The sequence below is a fragment of the Oryzias melastigma genome, linkage group LG8 (assembly GCF_002922805.2).
Source record: "Oryzias melastigma strain HK-1 linkage group LG8, ASM292280v2, whole genome shotgun sequence".
NCBI lineage: Eukaryota > Metazoa > Chordata > Actinopteri > Beloniformes > Adrianichthyidae > Oryzias > Oryzias melastigma.
Window position 1 is genome coordinate 3167506 of NC_050519.1, and position 16897 is coordinate 3184402.

A 16897-nucleotide genomic window follows, 5' to 3' on the forward strand; every position below is an offset into this window, starting at 1 on the left:
AAAACACTGGGAACGCCTTGAAAACATATCAAAAGATGATCGGAGTGGAACTTAAAGTTTTATAGGTGAAATGATTCATCCTGCATAACAGTTTTTTTTCCTTAAAATACAACCAAATTTGTACGACGAAGTATTCGGGCCAGTTTACAAACAAAAATGTTTTCTTTTAATTACAACTTTAAATCTCGTACATTTACGAGAAAAAGTCGCAACTGTTAAATTATGAGAATAAAGCTGTACATTTATGACTTAAAAAAATCCTAGGCTAAATTTATGACTTTTTTCTCGTAAAGTTACGTTTTTTTAAGTCGTGAATTTATTACTTTAAAATATTTGGAAATTTACGAAAAAGAAATTTATACATTTATGAGAAAAAAAGTCGTAAATTTTCAAGAAAAAAAGTTTTGAATTCATGAGATCTAAAGTTGTAAATGTATGACCTTAAAATCTGTAAATATGTAAGAAAAAAATGAATAAAATTAAGGATAAAAAAGGCATGCATTTACAAGAAAAAAAAGTTGTAAATTTGTAAGGAAAAAGATGTGAATTTACGAGTGTTAAAGAGCTAAATTTATGACTTTAAGTCTTAGACATTTAAAAGAAAAAGTTATAAATTTACTAGAAAAAAGTTGTGAATTTATTAAATTTAGTCGTAAATTTGTTACTTTAAATTTACACGAATAAAGTAATAAATTTATGAGAAGAAAAGTTATGAATTCACGAGATGTAGTCGTAAATGTTTTACTTTAAATCTTATTTTACAAGATAAGAAGTTGTAAATTTATGAGATGTAGTAGTAAACTTATGACTTAAAATATTGTACATTTATGAGAAAAAATGTATAAAGTAATAAATTTATGACTTTAAATCTTGTAAATTTACTAGAAATAAAGTCATACATTTCTGAAATTAAAAGTTTTGTATTTACAATATTTAAAGTCAGAAATGTATTACTTTAAATCATTTAAAATTGAGAAAAAAACTTAAAAAGGTATTACATCTCTGAGATTTATTGTAAAAAAAACTTGTAATTTCACTTTTTTACTTTTTGGTGGCCCTAATACTCCATCGTAAATTTGGAACATTTTATTTAAAAAGTTTTGTTCCAAAGCATCATATTATTTATTAATGTTCTGGTTTCTTCAGGTTACAAGTTTCAACATCACCACTGAAACCACTAAATCTCTCAGCCTAACCATACTTTTCCTTTCAATCCAGGATCATATTTTCTGCTAAACTCGTGCTGCAGCAGAAAGGGATGTACAGTATGTTCTCTTCAAGAAGAAACCCAGACAGTCCAAGTACAGTTTGTCAAAGCAAAGATCGTGGAAACCAGAAAGTGGTTTAAAGGTTTAGAAAGCGAGACTGTGCGTCAGGCTCGGTGCTCATGCTTTGTTGATCAGGTGAGGTCACATCACAGGTAAGGGCAGAAGACGGGGAGAAGACCGATCCTGACGTGAGTCACAGACTCTGTGCAGGAGCCGATAAACGGATCGTTTCAGAGTCACCTCCCTCCTGAACGTCTCGGTGGCTCGCTGGACTCGGTCAGAAGCAGCACGCAGAAGACATCAACCAATTGCCGATCCAGCACCGGCCAATGTTCTAATCTGCAAATGGGGGCGTTGACCCTGGTCATGCAACTCCCACTATTTTGCCTCAAATAGAGACAGCACAGGCGAACATAATGCCGTTCCTATGGCAACAGACCTGGAACAAAGTTGTTTTTTTCTCTACAATTACTCATCTCAATAATTTTATCTTCTGTGTGATTTCTTTCAAAGCAAAGACATTTTCAAAGATAAACTGATGGAGAAAACAACAATGTAATATTATTCTCCCCTGAATGACACCTGGAGGCTCCTCTGAGGCAGGGGTCCCCAAACTACGGCCCGCGGGCCGGATCGGGCCCTCCTCCACATTTGGCCCGGCCCCCCGAAGCTGTTTTGGCTATACTAGAAATGTTTCCATTTTTCTTGGCTAATTTGGCATTTAGCTAATATCTCAGCTACATGCTAGCTATTTTGGCTAATTTGAGCTTTTTTCAATTTAGGCTAATTTGGAGTTCGGCTAATATTTTAGCCTTATGCTAGCTGTTTTGGCTAAATTAGACATTTTTCCAGTTTTTTTCAGGTAATTTGGCATTTAGCTAATATTTTAGCTACATGCTAGCAGTTTTAGCTAATTCCGACTTTTTCAGTTGTTTAGGCTAATTTGGAGTTTAGCTAATATTTTAGCTTTGCAATAGCTGTTTTGGCTAAATTAGACGCTTTTTCCAGTTTTTTATGCTAATTTGGCATTAAACTAATGTTTCAGCTACACGCTAGCTCTTTTGGCTAATTTAGGCTTTTTTCAGTTTTTTAGGCTAATCTGGAGATCAGCAAATATTTTAGCGTTATGCTAGCTGTTTTGGCTAAATTAGACATTTTTCCAGTTTTTTATGCTAATTTGGCATTAAACTAATGTTTCAGCTACATTTTTAGTTGTTTTAGGCTAATTTGGCATTTAACTAATGTTTTAGCTTTATGCTAGCTGAATTGGCTAATTTAACAGTTTTCCAGTTTTTTAGGCTAATTTAGCATTCAGCTAATATTTCAGTTAGATGCTAGGTATTTTGACTAATTTAGACTTTTTTCAGTTTTTTAGGCTAATTTGGAGTTTAGCAAATATTTAGCCTTATGCTAGCTGTTTTTGCCAAATTAGACATTTTCTATTTTTTAGGTTAATTTGGCATTTAGCTAATATTTCAGGTAGATGGTAGCTGTTCTGGCTAATTCTGACTTTGTCAGTTATTTAAGCTAATTTGGAGTTTAGCTAATATTTTAGCGTTGCACTAGCTGTTTTGGCTAATTAAGACTTTTTTTCAGTTTTTAGGCTAATTTGGAGTTCAGCAAATAATTTAGCCTTATGTTAGCTGTTTTGGCTAAATTAGACATTTTCCCTTTTTTAGGCTAATTTGGCATTTAGCTAATATTTTACCTACATGCTAGCTATTTTTGCTAATTTAGACTTTTTTCAGCTTTTTTAGGCTATTTTGGCACTTCGCAAATATTTTACCTAACTTTAAACTTCAGCGTTTTCAGCTGTCAACTTAGGTGTTTTTTAGCCATCTAAGCATCTTCAGCCATTAATCTATCACAGGTAATTCTTTGTGTCTAGTTTTTAAAATGTTTTAGTATTGTTTTTTTCTTTAAAGATTACATAAATTAATTTAAAATTTGGCTTTGTGTAACTTTCTGGAAAACCCTAAATCTTTACGTTTACGCTGGGATTGTTACATTTTTTTTTCTGTTAGCCTACAAACTGACCTCGGCCCCCCATCAAAGAAGAAAACAGTTTTGTGGCCCTCACATGAAAAAGTTTGGGGACCCCTGCTCTAAGGCGACGCCCATTCTGGTCTGTTGAGGGCGGGGTTTGTGTGTTAAAGCTGAGGCTTGGCCAGGGAACAATAGGAGGTGCAGGGGGGGTCGAAGGTAGGATAAACGGGCAGTGAGAGGAGGATCAAACGGTGGATGGAGACACTTTTTCTGGTGGGGTTACCTGTAGTGGGGGTGCTGGAAGTGACAGTGTGGAACCTCTGAAAGAACAGTGAAACGCATTGAGACCGTCATCCATGGCGGCAGACGCTCTTTTTTTCTGTCACTAATGAACCACAGCACGTCCTCTCTGCATTCTCGCCGTTTAAATTTAGCCAAAGCTCAACTTCCTCTCACACTTCCTGTAACAGTCGCTCCTCATCACCTCTGCAGGTTGTAACCAGTAAAGCTGTTCCCTTTACTCTCTTTGTAACCCTTTCCATCTTCTGTAAAAGTTCATTTCAGGGGGTTCTTACCCATTTCCTCCAGCTCTGAAGTCATTGATTTGGACCGCAGGGCGATGGCCGGCGTGTTCAGCCTCTTACTCTGCTGTGGGACTGCAGGAGGAAAAACAGCAGAGCGGTCGGCCGGGATGTTCACGAGCAGGACCAGAAGTCAAGGCGGGTTCTCACTTTTCTTCCTGGAACCCTCCTCCATGTCTGGGTTGCGCGTTACCATGACAACCTTCACCATGAGGCTGTTGCCGCCCTGTCGGATCATGTTGACGACCTGCCGATGACCGACCTTCACCACGTTCTGACCGTTCACCTGCGACACGAACAATTCTGTTCTCACTATTTTCTTTTATTCTTCTGAAAAAAAGCTTAAAGTGGCAAATATTTAACCGAAAACCAGGAGAGGGCGATTTTTTGGGTGAAATTTGACAGAAGGACCGAGCTAGGAGCAGATCTGGGACGTGTTTTGGTAATCTCCCTCATATTTGAGGGAAATAACATGGAATCTGGACAAAAACATGCTTCAAATTTGGTTGAAAATAAATATATATATTATAAAACAGAACATTTTTGAGTTTTTATGATAAAATTGGGGCTTTTGTTTTCATTTTAGTGCTAATTACATCAATAGAAAAGGCCGAATCTGCGAATATGAATTCTTCCTCTATTCCTACACTATGGAGAGAAAATAGACTCACTCGGATTTGAGCGTGCGTAATTCTTAATTTGTAACTCATACAATATGTTCTGTGCAAAAGTTAAAAAAATTACAAAATAAAAAAAAATACACAAGAATCACGTCTTACGCCCACACAACACATCAGTTATGCACAAATGTATTGTGAGACTCTTTCCACGTCTCACAAATGAGAGTGATGCATTCAAGTACTACTAGAATGCTCGTTCATCATAGTTTTCTTATCTTTTAAACTTCGATTGTGAATAATATCCGGTAGAACATGACATTTTCCTACTTTCCTAAAAAGATATTCCTGATAATTAATATAAAAAAGTCTAAGTAAAACCCTTATCTCTTTAAAATAAAAAAAAAATAAGAATATTTTCCATATAAGAGCACTTCAAGAATATGCACGCACGAATCAGAGTGAGTCTATTTTCTCTCCATAAACACCTTCTCCTTTAGTTGTACGTGCATTTGGAGGGGTAGGGGAGTCGGAAACAGATTTTTTTAAGTAAAAACAGAGGGATGTAGATCTCTGTGCCGCAAAGGTCTTCTGCATCACATTGCGCCGCGAAGCAGAAACGTATTTCTACACGCCGATCCGCTCTGAAGCACAGAAGTTTACATTCTTTAAAGTTATAAAACAGATGTTGATTTGTATTTTCCGATAGCTGGAAGCTACGCGCTAATGTAGCTGACCAGCGAATGATGATGATGTCATCGTGTGGGAGTGTCCTCCGAATTTGAAGACACTATTTTTCCATAACTCTCCGTTCGGAGGGCTAAATGTAGGGGTAGGGAGAAGCCGTTGGGGTAGAGGAAGAGTTCAGTTTTAGAGAAATGCTGCGTTCAAGTGGTGTTGAAATGGTTGTAAAAACGACTTTTTGACTCAAAAAACACACAAACGTGCTGAGTACCTCTATGAGAAAATCCCCCATCCTGAGGCCGGCTCTCCAGGCCACTCCTCCTTCGTCCACCGACTCCAAATACTGCAGAGCTGGGAAGGCCGGAGTGGGTGTGAACTCTTCGATCGGAGTCTGAGCTGGAGACAGCATGAGAGCAGCAGACTGAACTCAAACGCTGCAGGTGGTTATGAGACCCAGATACCTGAACTTCACTGTTTCCATCACAGAGAAAACGTGGTTTTCTCACCTTTAGCCCCTCTTAGCACAAAGCCAAACCCCTCGCTGTCTTTCTTCTGGAGGAGCACGGTCTTCTCCTTGATTATGTAGTCACTTACAGAAAGACAGAAAAAAAGATGGAAAATTAAAACAGAGGTTTTGACTCGTCAGCTTTCTACTGTCGAAGGCCTCTAGAGTTTTAGAAAAAGAAACCCTCAAATAAATCAGGTTGCAAAGACCAATTAAAAAAAAACAACTTTCCACATCCACTTCTAAAGTAGTTAAGGAAAAAATCTTGTTTCAGACTTAAGCTGGAATCAAATTTGGTTCTTTTTTACTTTTACAGAAAAAATCAGTCATCTGTAAATGAAGAGAAACGTTTTACGGAAATACCCACTAAAATCATCCTTTGATCTGTTATTCAAATAATTCAATCATGATTTTTCCTTTTTTAGCCAAAATTAGTTTTTGTAGTTCATTGGAAATTCAACTCTGAGTTGCAGGCGGGGCTATAGTGAGTAACCCCGCCACCCCTTCCCATCACCCATCTGTTAACGTTGTTCCAGTTCTTCCAATTGTTCCAGTTTTTGCCTAATTTGTTGTCTAACTAATATTGTCGCATTATGCTAACTGTTTTTGGCTAATTTAGACATGTTTCCAGCTTTTTGGCTAATTTGCCATTTAGCTAATATTTTACCAATATATTGGCTGTATTTTGCTAACGTAGACATTTTTCCCTTTTTTTTTGCCAAATTTGGAGTTTAGCTAACATTTTAGCATCATGCTAGCTGTTTTTTGTTTCTTTGTTTGTTTTGCCAATTAAGACATGTTTCCAGTTTTTTGGCTAATTTTGCCATTTAGCAAATATTTTAGTACTATGCTAGCTGTATTTGGCTAATGTAGACATCTTTCTAGTTTTTTTTGCCTAATTTGTAGTTTAGCTAACATTTTTGCACGATGCCATTTGTTTTTGGCTAATTTAGACATGTTTCCAGCTTTTTGGCTAATTTGCCATTTAGATAATATTTTACCAATATATTAGCTGTATTTTGCTAACATAGACATTTTTCCCATTTTTTGGGGGCCAAATTTGGAGTTTAGCTAGCATTTTAGCATCATGCTAGCTGTTTTTTTTGTTTGTTTTGCTAATTAAGACATGATTACCGTTTTTTCTGGCTAGTTTCCCATTTAGTAAATATTTTAGTACTATGCTAGCTGTATTTGGCTAATGTAGACATCTTTCTAGTTTTTTGCCTAATTTGCAGTAATTTTTAGTTTAGCTAACATTTTTACATGATGCTATCTGTTTTTGGCTAATTTAGAGGAGTTTTGTTCTTGTTTTTTTCTTTTTTTTTGCCAAATTTTGAGTTTAGGTAACATTTTGACAATATGCTAGCGTTTTTTTTTTCTTTTCTTTTCTTTCTGCTAATTTAGACATGTTTCCAGCTTATTTTGGCTAATTTGCCATATAGCTAACATTGTACCATTATGCTAGCTGTTTTTGGCTAATTTAGACGTGTTTCAAAATTTTAGTTAACATTGTACCATTTATGCTAACTTCTTCTTCTTCCAGTTTTTTGCCATATTTGTAGTTTCAGCATGATGCTATCTGTTTGTGGCTAATTTAGACATGTTTCAATTTTTTTGGCTAATTTAGCATTTAGCTAAAATTTTAGAAAGTTTTCAGCTAACTGCTCTGGTGTCTTTAGCATCTTTAGCGGCTACATTCAGCTACAGCATTCACACTAGCATTATCGCTGGTAATGCTATATATTTTCTGTTTTAACAGACTCATAGGGTTATACCAACAGGTTCATCCTCAGATATTCACCATTTGATACTGTTAAGGAAGGACTGAAAAGAAAAACATTTTCACAATGATCATCATAGTGGAAAATGTGCTACGAGCAGCAGCGACTGAAAACTGGACCCTGTTTCGCTCGCCTGTACATCTCTGACAGTCAGCCCAGAGCCAATTTCCAGCAGAACAACAGAAAGAAATGCTATATCCAGGACCGCGGTGCTGCTGGTTGCCTCAGCAACAGCTAGAACCAGACGCAGGGAAACTTGGGTAGGTCCACAGCCGAGTCAGGCTATGTTAATGGTAAACTATTAGTCACTGACAGCAGAGGACGGCACGCTCGCAGGTGAAGCATTTTCTCAGCACAACAGGCGGGAATGTGGAAATCTATGGAATCCAGTTACCTGCTAAAGTCACTGTGAGGTGTTTTATTTGTGTGGTTCTATCAGTAAAGTAAAAAAGTATTTGGACTTTTGACATTGAGACTGGAATCGACTCAAAAATGTCAGTTTTATCTGTTGATCAAACCTCTATTTATCAAGTTTTGTTCGTTCAAAGCAAAGATCTCAATGTTTTTGCTGAAAAAGCCAAAGCAGTTTTTAAGAAGAATCTTACCAGTAACTCGTAACCCTTGTGTGACCCCAGAATTCTGTTTGCTCCGTTTGTCTGAGGAGTCACAAATTACCCACCAAAATAAATCCACTTCAGTGGATTTTAACTCTAATATCTATCAAACAACCTGTTAAGAATTCAAATCTATTTCATTATTATTATTATTTTTATTACTCAATACAAAAAGTCATTTAACAGTGAAGATTATTATGCTTTGTATTAACAAACGAACTGTTACAACAATTCTCCTAAACACAGTAAAGGTTTTTATTGCTTGTAAAGTGAAGTGACTTCAGAATGTTTTATATTAGAATGTAAAAATCTCTAATTTAGTTTATTCTTATTATATTTTATAAAGTGTGTGTGTGGATGTCTAAGTCTGTAGTTGTGAACATGTAGCTGTGTGTTAGGTGTGTATAGGTGTATGTGTGAGTTTGTGTAGGTGTGTGCATAAGTGTGTAGCTCTGATTGTTTAGTTGTGAGTGTGTAAGTGTGAGTAGTATGAATATGTGTGTAAAGTTGTGCAAGTGTGTAGTTGTGTGTAAAGTTTTCTGAGTGTGTAGTTGAGTATGTATGTGTTTAGAGTTTTGTAAGTGTGTAGTCAAGACTGTGTAGTTGTGTACATGTAGCTGTCTGTGTGTAGGATTGTGTTAAGGTGTGTAAGTGTGAACATGTAAATTGGTGTGTGTATGAGTCTGTTATGTTGTGTAAGTATGTAATTGTGAATGAGTGTATGTGTGTAATAGTATGCAAGTGTGCAGTTGTGCGTGTGTAGGAGTGTGTGAAGTTGTGTGTGTTTGTGTATCCAGGAATCAGAGTTTGTGAGCATCTTTTGTTCAAATGCTTTTATAATTCACTTAATTGACCCATAAGATGATGTTTGTAGCCCCGCCCACATGTAAACATAAACAAATCACTTGTTGTAATGATGGAGTCACTTAATGAAGACTCGTAACATTGATTAAGTAGTTTTTCTAAACACAGTAACAGTTTTACCCACAACACAAATTTCCTAATCTGTTTCCGGTCACTACACAACCAAAAGCTTCTCCTGACGCTCGGATCCAAACTCTGAACCCGTTTGAAGTTCCTTTTGTGTAGCATCAGTTAATTGTGACGTTTGTTATGAATGGAGAGCAAACACACAACTGTTCAGTCAGTGACTCACACTCGTATATATATCCCATCAGCTGTAACATACTGTAACCACATGCTGATAATCCCACCGTGCACCAAAATAGTCCCGTCCCACTCCATCTGTTCATCCCGCTCTGCCTCTCCTAAGTGCTTCTCTACATATTCCCATCCGGACGGCTCCTCCACGCCGCTCTCTGCTTCTGATCGTACAGCGACTCGCTTCTTCCTCTTCTAACCCCCCGAGATCTTTTCCATTCAGTCGGTTAAATGTTTGATTCTCTCCGTAAGCCGCGAGAGCCGCTCCGTCTCTTCCCAGGCTCCGACGCTTTGTTGTTCCTGTCCTCTTTTGTCCATCTCTGCCATGAAGCTCAGATATCGGGTCTCTGAGGGCCAGAGCGAGCCAGCTTGCGCTCCACGCACGCCGCGCTCTGACGTGTCATTGGTTAGAGTTGAATCACATTCTACAGTTTGGTCTGTTGTATCCCTGCAGGCAAAACGTGCAACAAGTCACTGGAGGCTTTCCAGGTGGGAGAACGGAGCGGGAATGGAGTTTACGTCACTTTATTCATTCACAGATGTTTCCTACTTTCATGTTTGATCAGTGAAACTGGAGACAAAGTAGAAGATTTTATCTGTTTGTCTTCTTTAGGTTTTTTTTTCTTTAAATATCAATATCCAATATATTTTTAGAAACAAAAGAAAATGCTTTAAAGGTTGAAATCCTTGGACTTTTTTAGACTTTTTTAGATTTTATATCGTGTCCAAAAAACAAAGTGTATCTCACATTAATCATTAACAGTGAAATAATCTTATTGCATGAAACATTGCAGTAATTAAAACAGAATTCCATGTTTTGGACTCTCAGCGTTTAAATGTGCTTCTCGTGATCAGCTGGTGGATCCCAGATTATCCTGATCCTAGCCAATCAGGAGTGATCTTGTTGAAAGTCCACATCCTTACCGCTTGAAAGAGTGCAACACAGAATCTGTCAATCAAACGTTTTAATCATTGTGGGCCAGCAGGCTCCACCTACTTACATTGAGGCGTCTGATTGGTCGGTTTATATTTGTGTCTTCATTTTGACCTCAAGTGAACTTTTGTATTTCTAGTCTATATTTTGAAAATTGTGTTTGTTGAAATTGGTCTAATGTTTTAGAAAGTGTGTAATAGCTTCCTGTTTTTCTATAGACGTCTATGGGATTTTGGCTTCTGGGAGTCAACGAGTACTTCCTGTTTGGAACGCCACGGGTGTTCTCATGTACAGTCACAGCTTTTGAGTTAACCGTCACAAACATTTCTGCAGTTCAGGTTTTTTAAGAGATTAATATTCTTAAAAGTAAACTTGAGAATCAGCAGAAACAACACATTTCTCATCAAACATTACTCAGCGGGAGCCACAGTCTTACAAAAATAAAACACTCCTTTGTAATTTTTTTTATTTTTTTACTATTATGATAAACATCAATAATTTTTTGTGTTTTTTACATTAATAAACACGAGGAAAATATCATTTCTATTCTAAATATAAAATAAGTTACAATTTTTGTCATGACGTCTTTTCAAAATAAAAGAGATAGGATCATCCCAAATGTAGCAAATATTTTAGTAGGTAGTTTAATCTCAGCAGTAATTCTAAAAAGTCTTTGTGCAGTTTATTTTATATTTTTGGGTGGAAATTTAGCTATGTAGAAATAATTCAGAGCTCATTAGTGACTCTAACTGGGTTTTTAAAACCCTTGAAACAGTCTGTTTACTATCATCCGGCATGTGAATTCTGGTTGTTAACAACCAGCAAAGTCAAATGGGCTCCGTGTGGTTTAAAAGTGGCAGAAAATGTGGACCCCAACTGGGTTTGTCCACATGGACTTACATGGGAACTCAGTGGGTAGATTGGCTATGCTATCCAGCCGCCTGATGGACAGCAGAGTTTGTTAGCTCAATACAGCATTAGCTCGCTAGCTTAATACATTGGAGTTTGTTAGCTCAAGACAAGGGAGAATGCTAACTTGCTACAGAGGAGATCGCTAGCTCAAAACGACGTTTGCTAGCTCAATACAGAGGAGCTCGCTTTTTGTGTTTTTGTTACACAATTTTTCTTTAGTAACTTTTATGTTATGCCCCAGTTCCAGACATAGACAAATGGGGCGTAACACTCGCTACAGCCGAACTCGCTACCTCGACTAAGCGGAGCAGGCTAGCTCACTGTAGAGGGGCTCGCTAGAATGCTACAGAGGAGCTCACTAGCTCAATACAGTGGAGCTTACTTTTTGTGTTTTTGCTTTCTTAACTTTTATGTTATGCTCTAGATCCCCTAAACCAGAGGTTAGCAACCTTTAACAGTAAAACAGCCATTTGGGCTCGTTTTCTACTGATCAAAACCTAGAAGGAGCCGCATAGTCTTACTTTAGCCTTTAAGAAACTTGGATTTGCTTTCATGACCCTCTTTTTTTATTTTATTTTTTTATATGAATTATATCTATTTTTGGCACGAAAAAAGCAAATATATATTTAAAAAAACTAGCACTTCTCAAAATTTGGGGGATTTTTTGAACATTTTTCCCTTTTACCTTTAGTAGAGGCCAAATTAGTGAGAAAGCTAGCTTGTTTCCTAATTACTAGCTGAACTCCAAATTAGCATAAAATTCCTCAGTAAATTAAGTCAGCCAAAAATGTTAGCATGTTGCTAAAATAAAAGCTAAGCTCTAAATTAGTCTAAAAACTCCAGGAGATAACAGATTAGCCAAAAATGTTAGCATGTTGCTAAAATATTAGCGTAACTCCAAATTAGTATAAAAAATTTAATTAGAGGACAAATTAGCCAAAATAAAAAAGCTAGTTTGTTGCTCAATTACTAGCTGAACTCCTAAATGGCCTAAAATTCCTCTGTACACTAAACTAGTCAAAAAAAGTTAGCCTGCTGCTAAAATAGAAGCTAAACCCTAAATTAGCCAAAAATGTTGCTAAAATAATAGCTTATCTCCAAATTTTTGAAAATTACTATTTTATTTTTCTTCAGCCAGAGAGCCACCAAGGAGGGATAGAAGAGCCACATGTGGCTCTGGAGCCGCAGGTTGCAGACCCCTGCCCCAGACAAAATGGGGCGTAACACTTCATAAAACAGAGCTAGCTAGCTCGCTGTAGAGGGGCTCGCTAGAATGCTACAGTGGCGCTCACTACCTCGATACAGAGTTCACTAGGATGCTACAAAAAAGCTCGCTAGCTTGCTACACTGTCCACCGGGCAGCTGGCTAGCGTAGCAAGCTAATCCACTGAATCCCTGCTTAAGCCGATGTTGGTAAACACAAGTGGGGCCACCACAGAAACTGTGGACAAACCCACATTTTCTGCCTTTTTTAAACCATATGGGTCCACCTGGACTTGCTGGCTGGGGTCTTACTGACTTCAAGTTTGGCGGTACACAGCGCTCTATTAAAATGTTTTAGTACGACTATGGATCATTGGAGCATTGTGGGTAATGTAGTCAGTAGGGATACGTACTATTCTTTAAATGTTTGTGAATGAGTTTAATAAAGTTTGACTCACTTAAAATCAAAAACATTTCAATTTTCCACAATGGAGGAGTCAAAGAGGCTCCGGAGCCGCAGGTTGGACGAAACAGAGTACAGTAGTATTATCATCAACAGTCTGTTAATTAATGAACCTGATTATCTAACTGCTGCGGTTTTTATCAAAGTTCATCCCACTCCAGGAGATCTGATGACCTCTTTGTCGGCACTGTGAAGCAGGACGGTGCAGATCTGCCACAAGGCTGCAGGCAGCGTCAGCTTCCTGAGCATCCCTGAACTTGTGATGATGCTGCATCATTCAAACTCTCCCTCTGTGCTCTGTTTGCTTTCTCACAGTTGTCTCCATCAGTCACACACCAACACTGGCGGAAGACGCGCCGACGACCACTCGCAGCGAAACACACAGAAACCCGACGCTGGCCGGAGAAATCTGCTGTTTTTGAGGAAAACGCGGCACATCCTGACATGTATGCAACACAAACAATCAGCCTGCACATCAGCGCAGGCAGCAGGCGTCACTTGTGCCAGTGCAGCATCGCTGGAGGACATTTGTTCAAAGCGGGGAGAAAGGAAACGCCACATTCTGGCGTGTTCACACAGAACGACTGCACTGCTCCGACACGGCTGCGCTCCGCCGCACACGCGCCCGTTCTAACACAGCTGTATGCAGGCATGCTTTGCAACATCTGTCAATTCATCCCAGTGTGACGTCCGAACGCATGCATCCCTCCTTCACCTCCTCAGCCTCTCTAAGAAGACGGAGTAAATGCAGGGATGGGGGGGATGAAATGTCATGGCAGGTACCTGTAAATGAACCAGATGCTCCTATTCAAAGGGCCCAGCGACGGCCAGGAAGAAGAGAGGGAGAGGGAGAGGGAGAGATCCTCCTCGCCGCATGCCCCCATCGCCATTTCCTCCCCTCCCTCTCCTCCTCCTTCTCCTGCTCCTTCTCCTTTCCGTCTTCCAGCAAGACAGCAGCGAGTAAGAGCCGCGAGAAAGGAGAAGGAGGAGGAGGAGAGGAGGAGGAGGAAGAGGAGAGAGAGACGGAGGAAGGGAAAGGGAGAGGGCCAAGCTCTCCCAGCCCCTTCATACTTAAGACAGAGAGGAGGAGGAGGAGGAGGAGGACTGGGAGAGAGTGAGGGATTGAGATGGTTAGCAGTGACTGCGACACAGTGAAGGAGAGAGAGGGAAGGAGGCGAGTTTGAAGGAGTGAGAGAGAGAGGTGATTGGATTGGTTTGCAGGGGGCTTCACTCTGATAAAAAATCATAATTTTTGGTGTTTTTAACATGTGATAGTGGCATTTTTCATGATGGAAAACATGTTTGAAGTAAATTAAGCTTAAAATAGCATTTCTGAGTGTATTTTTATTTAAATTGTTATGAATCAGGAGCTGACGAAATGTGTTAATATTGGAATATCGTTATGATATCGAAAAATTGTGATATCGAAATATCGCAATGTTTTTGAAAGATCGCCATAATTTTGAAATATCGCAGAAACATTGTAATATTGCGATAACATAAAAAATCGTGATATCGAAATATCGCAAAAATATTGCAAAAATACTGATACAGTATGAAAAAGATCACAATAATATCAAAATATCATAATAACATTAAAAAAATCGTGATAATATCAAAAATATTGCAATATTACTGATACAGTATGAAAAAGATCACAATAATATAAGAATATCGTGATAACATTAAAAAAAATCGTGATAATATCAATAATATTGCAATATTACTGATATAGTATGAAAAAGATCACAATAATTTAAAAGAATTGTGATAATATCAAAAAATATTGCAATATTAACGATATAGTAGGATAACTTCAAACCAATCGGGGTCTCCGCTTTGAGCACATGACTTTTCAATGACTAGATCAAAGGATAGAAAAGGAGATTCAATATGGCAGCTCGATGTGAGGATTTTTGTCCTGAACTTCCATCCATTTTCTTAACCCTTTGCAGCCGCAGTATTGTCGGATATTGTCTCAGTTACTAGCTGCGTTTCATTACAAATAAGCGTAAAACTTCGCAAATATAAAGAAAAACACAATTACGGAATGACACAGTTTCCATCAAATCATAATTATGTGAAAACACACAAACCAACTCTTGTGATGGACGAGTACATGTATTTTTTTATTTGATTCACTAAAGGGGAGACTTTGACGCTGCAGACGAGACTTTGAAGCAGCAGACGAGACTTCGACGCGGCAGGCGAGACTTTAAAGCGCCTGACGAGACTTTGACGGGGCAGACGAGACTTCGACGCGACAGATGAGACTTTGACGCGGCAGACGAGACTTTGACGTGGCAGACGAGACTTCGACGGGACAGACGAAACTTTGACGCGGCAGACGAGACTTTAACGTGGCAGACGAGACTTTGACGTGGTGGATGAGACTTTGACGTGGCAGACGAGACTTCGACGGGACAGACGAAACTTTGACGCGGCAGACGAGACTTTGACGTGGCAGACGAGACTTCGACGGGACAGACAAGACTTTGACGTGGCAGACGAGACTTCGATGGGACAGACGAGACTTTGACGCGGCAGACAAGACTTTGACGTGGTGGATGAGACTTAGACGCGGCAGACGAGACTTTGACGCAGCAGACGAGACTTCGACGCGGCAGACGAGACTTCGCTGCGGCGGACGAGACTTTGACGCTCCTGCCGCGTCCTGTGTGAATGCACCGTGTGACTTTAAGAGCGGCAAACCTTTCCAAGTCACGTGACAGAGGCTAAACATCTGGATGCAGTTTTTTTGTCATATTTTTCAAATGAATGTTTGCTTTCATCAGCTGGATTACAGAAACGTCTCACTGACTGAAGCGTTATTTTGGGCTGACGCGATAAAAAACGAGCTGATTTTTTATCAGTCTGCACAGCAGCTGCTAACTGCTTCTCACCTCACCCTGAAAATGAGTCACGGTGTTTATGAAAAACATGTCAAACATGTTCTTGGTCATGTCTTGCGTTCCATGACCAATCAGCTCCCCAGACTGACCAGCACCCATCTGCCGGCTCCGGCTGTCCCTCCCATGTTCCCCTGCTTCCCTGGACCCTCCTTCTGTCCTGAAAATGATTCTTTTCCTTTAAAATAATAAATAAAACATTGTGTACTCCTTTGCTGCAGATCTGGCAGCCCTCCAAAATAAAAGCATGTGCTTTTCTTTAAAAAGGAACATTTTTTGGATGAATAAATGCCACAACTAACACAGACAAAGGGACTCATTTAACCCCAAATTAAGAAGTTTTGCTGCATAAATGGACAAATTTATGGCTTTTATTTGAAACTGAAGGCCCGTTCAAACAGGTATGTGACTAATTCCTCAGTCATGTCATGTAAACAGGATTTTCGTGGCTGCGCGTCTCATCTCTGTTGATGTCAGCAGCAGAATCTGACATCCTGAGTGAGAACAGGCTGTGATGCTGCACATCCTCCGACTGTGGAGACTCTGCTGCTACTGACACCCTTTAAAATCACACACCCTGTATGTCTGCACAACCAAACACTGTTCCGCATGTCTGTAAACAAAGCATGAATGGAAGAGGAGGGAGGGGTGGACGCAGACGGGCAGATGAGGAAGAGGACGGACTCACATCATCTCCCAGCCAGCGCGTCCATCAGCGTACGTCCAAACGGCCGACTCGCCCCCCTCCCTCTCGCCCCTACATTTGTCATCCTCTGAAGTCCCTCCTGCCTTCGACCGCCGCTCCTGTTCCGTCTCTGCTCATGTCTGTTTGGCTGCATGTGTGTGTGTGTGTGTGATGGGCGGAGCAAACGCAGACAGAAGGTCCACATGCTCCTGTTGATCAGTGAGTTGTGTGTTTGTGCTCATCTGTGCATCTGCAGACTCACGAACCTGAACTCTGTCCTCAAGGTTTCATTCAAATTGACAGTTTAAAAGCATTCAGACTCACAAACGTGTCTTTAATGTTAAATACACAAATGGAACGGCTTATTCACGCTGTAATTTAAAACCTTCGTAAAGTCCAACTCTGACCCTCAGTGTGGCTGACACGGCTCACATGCATGGAAAAGACAACACAACGATAAAAAGTCAAAGCACAACAACAAAAGTCGAAGCACAACAACAAAAGTCGAAGCACAACAACAAAAGCCACAAAAGAGCGACAAAAGCCGAAGCATGACAAAGTCGAAGCACAACAACAAAAGCCACAACATGACCA

At 39.4% G+C, this 16897-nt stretch overlaps 1 protein-coding gene and 1 long non-coding RNA gene across 2 annotated transcripts in view; one reads left to right on the top strand and one right to left on the bottom strand.

Moving 5' to 3' along the window:
* shank1 (SH3 and multiple ankyrin repeat domains 1) overlaps positions 1-16897 on the bottom strand; it is a gene marked incomplete in the record, with an annotated part of 74654 nt that overhangs the window by 14983 nt on the left and 42774 nt on the right. The window contains 4 exon segments of the mRNA XM_036213126.1: positions 3830-3910; positions 3986-4121; positions 5408-5532; positions 5643-5725. Coding sequence (XP_036069019.1) covers positions 3830-3910; positions 3986-4121; positions 5408-5532; positions 5643-5725 — 425 coding nt within the window.
* Positions 7446-14038, top strand: LOC118599039. The gene is made up of 2 exons (XR_004948300.1): positions 7446-7758; positions 13025-14038. It is a non-coding gene; the product is annotated as an uncharacterized LOC118599039 (long non-coding RNA).